The sequence below is a fragment of the Saccostrea cucullata genome, unplaced genomic scaffold, assembly GCF_032062105.1.
Source record: "Saccostrea cucullata isolate Sc308-1 unplaced genomic scaffold, CSIRO_AGI_Scuc_v1 ctg233, whole genome shotgun sequence".
In the NCBI taxonomy this organism is placed as follows: Eukaryota; Metazoa; Mollusca; class Bivalvia; order Ostreida; family Ostreidae; genus Saccostrea; species Saccostrea cuccullata.
Window position 1 is genome coordinate 216,019 of NW_026925526.1, and position 12,328 is coordinate 228,346.

Genomic DNA, 12,328 nt, shown 5'->3' on the forward strand with positions numbered 1-12,328 from the left:
CATTCTGTCTGTGAGTAACAATTTTGTTTCCGAACGATTGTTATAAGCTTTTGAGATTTTGCATTGAAAAGATCCCTATTGTTTTTAAGGTCAACAGGTCAAAGGAAAAGACAAATATATATATAGGGTGAATTCACCATGCTTCAGACACATACCTTGCTTCGGACAACTTTAGACAATAAATTCTCTTTCAACTTAAGAGTTCCGTGTATTTATTTGTTTCTGTCTTGAAGCTGAAGATTTAAATTTTTTAATGATACCGATTGTTATCATCATGTTGTGATAAAAATACCCCGAGAATGACCTTGAAGTTACGTCATATTTTACATCATCAAAGGGGAATAACCAAAAATTTATGATTTTCCGATTTTTAGAGTTATCTTTCTTAAAATTCGACTTCAACGGAACGAGTCAGACTTGAGTCAAAAATTGGCAATTTTACATAAATTGTAAAGAAATTTCACTTCAATATTCGTATAATCTTTTTAGAGCTGGTTTTCACTAGTACGTTCATTTCTCCGTACATCGGACACAAATTAACCATGCATCGGACACTTTCCGAGGCAAAGGTAAGCACTTCCATTTTCACACAGAACCCAGCTGATAGCTGTTTTTTGCGGAAAAAGAAAATAAAAACTCTATATTTTCAGTCAAAATACAAGTTATCGATATATGACGTCTGGAATTTGACTGAATTTATTTCTACAAACCAGAGTATGATAAACCATGAAAAAAGGCGCGAATTACCGCATTCTAAGCATTTTAAAGCATTTCTAAGGCAGAGTGAGGTCTCTTGAATCGTTTTACATTTGTGCAACGATATCGTCAATTAAATTTAAGTTGATGGTTATTTCTTCGATAAAAGATAAAAATATATCCATATCAAGCATTTTAAAGCACTTTGTGAAGGTATGATATTTTTTCGGTCAAAATACCGTCTGTCCGATGCATGGTAAACAATGTCCGATCAATGGTGAATTTTGAGTTATATCTAAAAACTCGATTCTTGAGGATATTTTCTCAATAAAGAGCATATAACTGTGTCCCAAATTGATATTTTAATCACAAACTAAATGTTAAACTCCATTTTGATACTTTTCCGTTGGTAACGATATCGCTAGAACTTAATTGTTGAAGTACAAGGGTATCCGATGCATGGTGAATTCACCCTACTAGCTGCCAAAAATGGTTCCCTTATGTTAAACATACCTGGTAATTCTTTTGAGCATTTTCAGTGATGATACATGTATAATTATGCCTTTACTCTCAATGACATAAAGAAGAGTTCGAGTCAAAAGGTAAAAATCAAGGTTTGAAATTCAAAATACAGCCCAAAAAATAGCTGGCAGATTAAATCTTTACTTTTTCTTGAACTTTTTTTTTTTTATAAAAATTTTATTTTATTACTCAAATTATTTCAGAGAGGACAAGGTTTCACATACGAGTATACAATACCCTTCAACTTTAAATAATACCAATGACTGACATGAAAGTGACAAAAAATATCATCCTCATCATGTATTGCTCATCTGAACTATCATAGTTTCTAAATATATACATATTTATTTATATAAATGATCTCTGTATTTTAAATTCAACTTTCGTTTTACGTTAAAAGTGTCTTCCCTTTAATAAAAATATATAATGTTAATAATCTGTTTTGTTTATTTTAAAATCCTTTACTCGTATATACTCCTTTGACAAAATATACAACGTTGGTAAAATAATTAACTTTATATAAACAATAAAGATTTTACTAACAGGAACTTTAATTATACAAAATTTAAGAATTAATCAACCAAAAACTGCATGCATGTATCTAAAGATTTTGAAATATTTTCTACATTGAGGTTATCAAAATAATCTACAACAACACGGGTAAACAAAATCTACTTCATGGTATGTCAGAATGAAAAGTAAAAGTATAGTAAAACATTTATTGACTGTGTTCTCGGGCAAGCTGTCTTGGTAGACAGGCAAGCTTGAGCTCTATGTTTTCCGAATAAAATTGCTTTAAAATCGATGAAAATTTGCTTTAAAATGAAAAAAATTCGAAGATTGACCTATTTTCCGACCTCTCTGTGACCTCTGTGTATTCCAAAACTTAGAACCAATACTCATTTCGTGGCAGGGGTGAAACAGATTTTTATGGATAAACCGTTGCATCATTCTGAAAGACACCCAAAATCAGTGACCAAAAGAGACCTACCCTATCTTGTCCTTTAAATATCTTTCCATGCTACAAATAGGAAGTACCGTTTTATCACAATTAGTGGACTCTCAACATAAGATTGCGCCGGTAATGCCCCTGTTCATAGCGTGGTTGGTGTCGACAGGTGTGCAGTGCAGGCTGCAATGCGTATCGCCCTCCACGATTACCGGGTCGTGGGTGTCGCTGCGTATTCCTCACCGCCCCGCAGCCATGTTGATACCAACAGACGTCGTGAGCCTGGGTTTTCTGCAGTCAGAGAGTTCCGTTGTTTTCAGTCCAACCAATCAGTAAGTAAAACATATTATATAATTTTGAATATTTCACATATCACGTTTAAAAATGGATATGATTTATGAATTCTTAATTACTAGTATTCATAATGTAAAATCTATCGTTTCCATTAAACTATATCAATCTATGCAAATATCAACTTACCTAGACTTATATACTTCCGCCAATTGAAAAAAAGGCTTCGAATTCATTCCACAAAATCTACAATATATATGAAACCCTTTAAATAAAAAAAATTGTTTGCTTGATCATATTTCGAAGATGTTATGGAAATTATAGAAACTATGGGATGGATGTTATTTTCACCTCTCAATCGATCCCCCTCTCTCTATCTTCTTTCATGGGTCATTCGTCATGGAGTAAAAGTTACATTGCTTGAATGATTTTATGGGGTCATATATTCGTAGTGACCAATTTTTGTTGATTGCTTACAGTTAAAACATCGACGAAGAAATATCATTGTCAAACTTTTCATTTTAAAGAAATACATTTGTTTACCTGATCAATACAGAGGACAGACAGCAGGTGTGTCGGACAACGTATACTTTTTCTTTTATTGAATTGGGGACGCTTATTTCTCCTAGTCATTTGATCCAACCTCTAGAGTCCTGTTTTTCAGGAGGAGCACATGTCTTGTCCTGTTCACAATTTGTAATTTTTACTAGATTTCGGAGTTGATAAACGCTCGTTATTTCAACCTTTTTTTCATATAATTTGTTATTGTTGTCCATGTGTAGAGAAGGGGAACTTAAAGACTAAAAAATGTATCTCTCAAAATATTGTTTTACCTTTAAAATGTTTCTTATATGCTAAAATTCTAATTTTTCCATTGTTTTTCTTGTTTGTACAAAAATATCGTTGTGTGTTTTTAGACAAAATTCATTTTGTCGACCTTTCTAACGCCTTTAGCGAGGACAAATTTTCTTGGGTTCCACAGCCACATTTCCTCACACCCAATCAATAAGTGAATAAAGATTCTACAATACACTGGTAGCCACAAGCCTCACATCTTTAATAATTCTTTTAATACTGGGTCCAAAATGTTTAAATATGAAATGAAGTCCTTTTTTGTTATGTGCAAAGTTCTAACATACTCAAGCTAAGGAAAGACATTGTTTGATACCACAGAGTCGGACACATCTGTTTTATATTTGGATATTTTACTTGAAAAAGACGTTAATAGTAATCTAACAGCAAAGCTCTATGATAATCGTGACGACTTTAACCTTTCAATCGTCAACTTCCCTTACTTATGCAGCAATATACCTTCATCATGCACCTGCATACGGGGTTTACATCTCTGTTGATTCGATACACAAGAGCATTCTCGACGTATGTACATTTTCTAAAACGATGTAAATTGTTGACAAACAATTAATGAAACAGAAATATTCAGCAGTCTTGTTTAAAGTCATCATATCGTAAGTTTTTTAACAGCAAATACAATTTATCATTGAGTCAAATATGCTGACTGACGTTTTTCATACTAATTGTTTGTCCATTATTTACATACTGAATTTTCAACGGCTTTTCCCGTTATTTCCCGATCATGACAAGGAGCACAAGGAAGGTGTGTCCGGTCGGCAGGGAAAGCTCATTCCTTCATGGCACTTGATCCCACCTCTGATGTTTTGGAGGTCCGTGTTTGCTCTGCACCTATTTTGTATTGTTTTATAATGGACTTTTGAGCTCGAATACCGCTATATCTCCATATGTTTTACCATGAGAATTCTACGAAGTCAGAAAATGTCAAACGCTATATATTGAAATCTAAATAAATCAACGCTTTATTTTCATTCTTGTTTACTTTGGTCATCAGTTTTCTGTAGCTGAATTCAATAATGCATAATATAATAAAAGGCACTATTATTGTACAGTCAGAACTAAGAATAATGTTGTTATGTGTATATTGTTAAGGTAAATAGAACAAAATAAATACATGTAAGAATGAACAAAATCATTAAAAATGATATCAATATTGAAAATGTCTTTATTTCAGCAGTTAATATTCCTATCGCCCATTTGAATACACTGGTCAAATCCACGGATCCTTGGAAAATAGGATACGAATGCAAAACACATTTCTGCCTGGAAAGACAATTAGCAATTTTAATGTATTTTGTAGTGAAATACTCACTCATATCTATACGGAGCTCTAGCACTAAAGTTATGAAAGTTTTAAGCATATTTTATTTTAGCTTATCTACATATGGTAATATGGTACTCAATATTTTATTGCAATGGATATCTAGATGAATGAAGTGGAGGCAAATGCCATCATCTCTTTCATAAAATTCTACCTCTGATCCTTCTCCAAAATAAACCGTTTCTTCCCTTCTCCTCTGTCCATCACGCGTGTTAAAAGTGCATGTTAACCTTATTTCATCACCTTGACGCAAGAAAAATGTTAAAAAAGAGTACAATATCATTATTTGATTAATGTATTGTAGGCCTAGGGATAAGCTTCCCTTTGTAGTACTGACATACCCCGGTAATATCTTTAATGATTGAAACATTGACTGTTTTACATGTAGCTCATGTCAATTTAATGACTAGAGGTACTGTAGATGACCGAAATACCCCCCGCCTCCCATATGGTTATAACTGGTGAAAAATATCTTTATTAATTGAAACATTGACTGTTTTACATGTAGCCCATGTCATTTTAATGAATTTGTTTATAAAGGTTTTTGACAATGGGTCCGTCTAAAAGTTAATCGATTTGAATAACAATGTATCTAAGTTTAATGTAAATGAAATATAATATTATTATAACTTCAACATTTCAAAACATTCATGAAAAAATATAATTCGACAACAGGAATTTTACATTTCAAGAATGAAATTTCAGTTATCTCTCTTTGTGTGTAAATTGTGAATGTGACTGGCACTTACTAGGCAAAACTTCTATAGGCATGTGATGATCATGGATCGGAGATTTATCATATGTGTATTCTTCATCTTTTGCAATAAGAGTATGAAAGCTTCCATTTCTGCATATCTCGAGTCTTCCTTTTATACCTACAACAAACAAGCAGAGACTGTACAGAATTTCCACAAGTTGCCTTGTTAAGAAACTTCTCTATACCTGCACACTGAAGAGTTCTAATTTCATGATACATGTCTTTTATTTAATAACAAAAAGTTACAGTATCATGCATTTAAATCTAAAATAAGAACATGTACATTTAATTTTTTTTTAAAAAGGTACAAAAATGTGTACATAGTAGGTCCTTAATGGGAGTTAAAATCGAAACATACTATGGTAGCTTCAGAGACCTAGATAATGCATATGGATGTATGTTCTTGTGAGATAAATCGGATGTGGAAATATTCGGGTACACTGGCGACTGCAGCTCCCCCTGACGATGGTTTCTGATAATGGTGGTATCGAAATATCGTTCTGGCCGATCTGGATATTCCCAAGATCATGTTTCCTTAGGCGAGTTGTGTAATAAATTCGAAATCCACTGTCATCTGGAAAAGAAACACCTTCATTCTGATTAAAAAATTGCTACAAGCATAAAAAACTATTAAACAAAAATTTCAACAGACAATTTCAATGAAATACATGTATACACTTAACAAAACTTCTAAGTGTTCACTCTAATAAATGTATTTATTTAAAAACTACTTTATAGAATGGTATGATATTTTCAAATTATTACAACAAATGAGTCTTCTCAACAAATTATTGAAAAAAAATCAAATATGACCGATGAAAACCAATGTTCCATGAAGAAGCTTAAAAACAATTAATTTGTACTCTGCGGCAAATGTTTGGTGTAATTAGCATCTTTTTGTGATCATTATCAAATTTTAAAAACTGGTTTCACTCAAATAAAAAACAAAACAAAACACTGGCATAATGACCATTGAGACAGAAGGGAGAGCCGTTGAAAGTTGATATGTGGATCATCCTTGCACCACGTTTTACTCCATTTTTTAAGTTTTTAATTGTCCTACTACTTTCTAAAATTAACAACCAGTATCAAAACCCATTTAAACACATTTTTCTATAGGCTGTGTGTCATTTTCACCGCCAATTTATCACAATTTTAAAGTTTTGGACAAAATTTAACAAAACCGGAAGTGATCTGGATCTTTGTTTGAGGCCAAGATGTTGCGTCACACCAGGTTAAAAGAGTGTTAAACTGACCTGAAACAGTTTTCTAAGAAACATGAAAACAAACAATTTCAATCGTATGAAAATGATTAGAAATCGGTGCTCGTGGCAGTCTAATATCATCACAAACGGTCTGAATCATCCTTAAAGCGGTGCACTTGCGAGTTAAACGTCCAAGGATATTGACCAAAAGGCATCTGTGTGATGATGCACTGCCAAATCCCAGGATCTGAATCCCATTGAACAAATTTGGGATTTTTATAAGGTATGTCACCCCCTTTCACACAATTTCAACGGTTTGAAAAGATCTAGGCAGTAGGTGTGGCAGCAGATGGGTTAATCTCCTATTCAGGGGCACATGGTATCCAACAGTAAAGGATGTTCTGCTGTAATTTGAGCCATTAGTGGTCTTACTCCACACATATTATTTTATGTAAATTTTCATTTTGAGGGTACATCATTTCCTTTACACTTTGCTAAAAAATTATGACGAGATACTTATATGAAATTTACGCAACATCGATCTGAAAATATGCATCATTAACCATGGATTAAAGAAATTATTTATTGTAAGCATTTGTTCTTTAAAATTTAAAAAATGTTAGGTGAACACTTAGAAGTTTGGTTCAGTGTAGTAATTAAGCTCAAAAGTCTATTGAAACAAAACAAATCGGGAGTGAGCAAACACGGACCTCTAAAAATTGCAGAGGTGGGATAAGGTGCCATAGAGGGGGAAACATCTCATGTCGATCGTTTACATCCCCGTTTGCACGGAAAAACCGTGGCTAGTTCAGTGTGTATATGTGTTCACCTGTTATGTTGTTCGAAACATTTTTGTTATTCCAGTGGACTTGTAAAAGCATCTTAGTAAAAGAGTTTTTCCCAAATGTTGCCCCGACATCTTCTGGCAGGCAGATAGGACCTCGTACACCCAAAGAGTACTGTGTAAGCCAAGCCCTGCACGAACCATCTACACCCCCGCATTGATGAATGGCCTAGTATACATCAACATTAATGCAAAAAAGATTTGTCAGAAATTTGAAATAAATAAAAGGTTTCTTAAAATTAAAAAGACAGAAAAAGGAGTACCTACAAATGTGCCTATACTACGTTCACATCCAAAGAGAAGCATGTGATGAACAACACCTTCGTTTCCTATAAGAGGTTCAAATGCCACGGCTTGGAAGGTCTCGTTTTCAAGTACCTTGTAGATTTAAAAAAAATCCAATATTCAAAATTTGGACCTGCATATCTCAAATATTGTTCAATCAGAAAATTATATTTAAGCTTAAAAAACATACAAGATTAAACATTTTTAATGATTTACAGATCAAAACCTGGAATTGTTGACAAGCATACGTAGTTAATTTTGGAGGAACAGATTGGGGTTTCAGCCTGATGTCCAAAATCCGAATATCTGGATGTTGAAGTGCTGGACAAGTGGCACAATACTCTCCAGGAATCAAAAGAATGAATACTACAACACTGAGAAAACGGCCCATAGCTTCCCCTCACACCTCTATGACTTTGTTCCTTTGGGGTATGTGCTGTAAGTAATTATTAAAAAAAAGATAAATTAGAAATATTTCTTAAATTTTGTACTTTTACAATTTCTTTCCAAAAGATTATTTTCTATTTTTATTCTCCTATGAGTGATATCATATATATTATGTTTCATAGCGGTTTAATCCTTTGATTATAAACATATTATCAAATAATAGCACGTTTTCTGTTATTTTTCGGAAATGTGTTAAAGATTCGTTAAAACTATAAGTGGTTTTAGCCACCTTTTAAGGACAGCGTGGGCTTTCTTAACAAACTCGTCAATTTCATCACATATGATTTCATTGACGTATAATGCCAATAATGCGCATGATGACGTCCAGCCTATTTCTAAAGAAAAAGGTCACTACCAAACTGATCAAATTAATACTGTACATGTTTTACCTCTAAAGTCCATTTCAGCAGTTTGCCACAAAGGGGACGGTCATATACTATGTTTGATTTAACGTATGAATTCACGTTATTACACAAAAAGGATTTTTGTATACAAGTGATCAGGTAATATCAAACAAAGTATGTTACTGATCCCTGTGGTTTGCCATAGGTTGTAAAAATGAAATCTGGTATAGACGTCATAAACTGCAGAAATCATAATTATATAAACAGGCCAAGAGGAACCGTAATTCCTCTTTGAAATGGCACCCTTACTCATGGAACATGAATTTGAGTGGATAATGTCAATAAGAATTTTTTTTACATCATTGTAACATCAACGTAATATCAACTTCAGAGTACGTGAACGCAGAATCAAAATGATCGTAAATTACACATTTTGATTACAGTTAATAGTTTTCACCTTTTCCAATCTTACAATTACTAAGTTCTTAAATTAAAAGATAAAAAAAAATATTCGAGTTAATTTCTTAATAAAGAAGCAGTCGATGACGTCAAAAGTATTTAGAAATAGTTGTAAGGTGAAGAAAAGTCATATGCTCAGACGTCAGTGGTAGTGAAAAAAGTTCTATACAATTTCGAAAATCAATTCTGCTTTACACCACATTATGAATATGCTATGGCACAATACATCTTAAGTTTGATCCTCAAAGTACTTAATATTTTTGTAAGGAGTTAAAAATAACAGCTTGGTAGAACGTTTACTGAAGCTAATATATACTTGATATTTGTTTATAATATAATTGTTTTTGATCACAGTATTCAAAAACAGTTATAACAGTACGGTGAATAGTATTATCCCCGTTGCTTTTAAACTGAAGCGTTAATTTTCTAGAATTTCAAAGGGTGAATTTAGGTTCGAGATATGTTTATTTTAGAATTGTTTGTTTGAAATTTTAGAACTGTTTGTTTGGAATTATTAATCAACTGAAACTAATCTTTTAACATCTAACAATTACTTTCTTACAAAGAACTTCAGAACACAAATATATCTGAAAAGGTAATTTACATAATTTTTGTAAAAGAGTCAATATATTTTAATGTTTCGTTACAAATGTTTCGTATTTTGCAGTAAAATTAACCTTTTGGTTCAATATCAGAAATACAACATCCTTTAAACGGGATCGGTGAAAATATCTTAGCTTTTCAGATGTGGAATTCAAGCCAAGTTCCTCTAAAATATAAGAGTGAAAATAATCGTTCATACAAAGCCGATATTATCAAAATCATCTTCATGTGGAACATTTATTGTTCATGTTGTCTTTCCAATTCTTATACCATTTCGAATTCAATAAAATTAAAAAAAAATTTTCATAATTTTATATTTTTTCAGAACATTGTGAAACATGGAAAAATATAACTTAAAGGCAGAGATTTTTTTCAAAAATACCTGGTCTTGGTAGCCCTGTCAATCAAGTTTGAATTTTGAATGTGGAACTTGAACAAAATGATCTCTGTGTATACCCTGTACACCTTGTTTGGGACTCGTGGTGACCTTCTAATTAACTTTTGATCCTTTGATGTTTACTGAACATTGTATACAGAAACTATATTTCTATGAAAATTTTTAGATTGATAATATATGGAATAAATTTATTATTTGAAAGGATTATAATATAATTTACATTTTTTTTTAAATTAACCTTTGGCACATAGTTTGTTTTTTTTCAAATGAAATTCCGATATTAATTTTAATATGCGAAATCATTATGGTAAACCTCAAGTGGAAATGTTATTGATAAAGTTCAGAGCAGCACTAAGTGAAGTATTTAAATTTTGAAATAATGTTTCTAATCATGGATCACTTATATTTTCCTTTTTTAATCAGATAAAAATTTACAAGCAGTCTTTTTAGCATGTTTCATGGTGAAAAAACTTTATCAAGTAAGGTTAGGATAGAGATATTTTTTTTTGTGAAATATAGATAACACAACTCTTTTTATTTAATTAATAGAGAGAATCCTGTGGATGAATAAATTTTAAAAGTCGAATTGGGTTGTTATGAGAGTTTTATTAAATTTATTAATTAACACATACACTCAAATCTAAAATAATCTTTGTTTTAATAATTGAATTTATAGTAATTATATCATATTTTTTTAAATGGTTGTGTTTTCAAAAAGTCATAATTGAAAAACCCTTTTTACTAATTTTAAAATAAAATCCCCAACACAAAAGTTTTAGATTGACACTTGGGGTAATGTGTATTGAATCACTTCCTGTGTATAGGGATTAAGAGACAGATGACCAGAGGTAGACTGCTAGGCCCCAAGGCATTCACACCTGGAAAATTATAAAAAATCTCTGCCTTTAATACAAATATTCATATTCTCCAAAATAACTTTACTAAATTAAAACTTTAAATACAGCAAATGAAAACGAAAGCTTTTCATTGTAGGATGATCCTGATGAAGACCCCAAAGAAATCAAGATCTCCCACCTTCATCTACAGTGTATGATTATTATTCTAAATCAATTTATTTGAAGAATTTTTAAATTTTGATTCATATAGATATGCTATGCCACACGATATTATTGTGCATTATGAAAATATTCAAATTCCAATAATTTTTATAACAAAAACAATTTCTCACTAGACCTCTGGAATTGCAAATGTACCATTTAAAAAATGATATAGCATGATATAAGAAGCAAAGAATATAATAATTATTAGCTTATCAGAACTAATCAACGATTGTTCATGCATTTCGTTTTTGAAAAAGAAAAATATTAACGGATTTTTTTTTTGTATTTTCTTAACTTGCTTTAATTCCTTAATTGAAGATGTATATTATTTTAACAATCAATCATTAAACACCTGTAAATAAAAAAAAATAACAATGAGAATCAAACAATACAAATCTGTAAATAGGGTATAAACACGAAATTCCAGAAGTGGGATTAGGTGCCTTAGAGGAGTTAGCATCTCCTACTGTCTTATCACACTCGTCTTGAGAGCTTAGTATCGCTCAAATAGACAAAAAATACCGTCAATTTTAGAAACAAAAGCCTAGCCATTTGTAAGAAACAAGTACTAGTAAGTAAAAATAAGAACAAATGTTAGGTTATATTTGCTTAAAGGGTCATTATAACGACTGTACAAAATAAATAGTACTCAGGGCATGCTCTCGAGTGACGCAGTTGTGAAACAAACATTATTTGGAGGTGACAGCGGTACATTACTAAATTAATGTTGATGACGGAAATGGTGAAGTCATCTCGTTCGTCGTACAATTTAGTTTAGTTACTTTGTAATTACTATCGTCTCCAGTCAGGAAATCATCCAAATTTGAATCACAATTTACTAGTAAATGGCAAAATTTTATTGCAGAAATGTTTGAAGTCTTAAAGGTTTAAAAGGTTATTTAATCTTTCACTCAAGATTAGAGAATGATTCATTAATGCTGTTGAAACATGTATTGTCAACTTTCATCACATAAAATCTTCAGGAGATCATCTTTAATTACGTGTTTTTAATAGAAACAGACTTACCAAATGACTCCGATAAAAACGTGTACACATTGACACCACCAGAGATAAGGTATGACTAACCATTGTCTTGTTTATCAACCAAATGGAGCCTTTTAAATTCCGGAAAAGGTTTCTTCTATTTCATGGCAAATTTGTGTGCAAATAAAACAGTTTTTTTCCTAGTATTAAACAAAAATTCTGCATTTTTCTCCAATTTTTCTTTATTTCAAATTGTTGTTTTCATTTGCCATAACAACATAACAAAATATAAT

General features: G+C 31.7%; 1 protein-coding gene across 2 annotated transcripts; it reads right to left on the reverse strand.

The window, feature by feature from the left end:
• Window positions 1-2,230: 2,230 nt before the first annotated feature.
• Window positions 2,231-12,185, reverse strand: LOC134269107 (dopamine beta-hydroxylase-like). Of its 2 annotated transcripts, none has more exons than XM_062751330.1 (8): window positions 12,078-12,185; window positions 7,967-8,176; window positions 7,723-7,833; window positions 7,441-7,624; window positions 5,783-5,980; window positions 5,399-5,524; window positions 4,804-4,892; window positions 2,231-2,458 (listed from the first exon to the last, which is right to left on the reverse strand). In XM_062751330.1, the coding sequence occupies exons 2-8, from the start codon at window positions 8,129-8,131 to the stop codon at window positions 2,270-2,272; spliced, it is 1,062 nt and encodes a 353-aa protein (XP_062607314.1). In that variant the 5' UTR covers window positions 8,132-8,176; window positions 12,078-12,185; the 3' UTR covers window positions 2,231-2,269. The 2 variants fall into 2 exon arrangements, with proteins under 2 accessions (XP_062607314.1, XP_062607315.1); XM_062751331.1 differs by lacking the exon at window positions 2,231-2,458 and adding an exon at window positions 4,482-4,591.
• Between the last annotated feature and the right edge of the window lie 143 nt (window positions 12,186-12,328).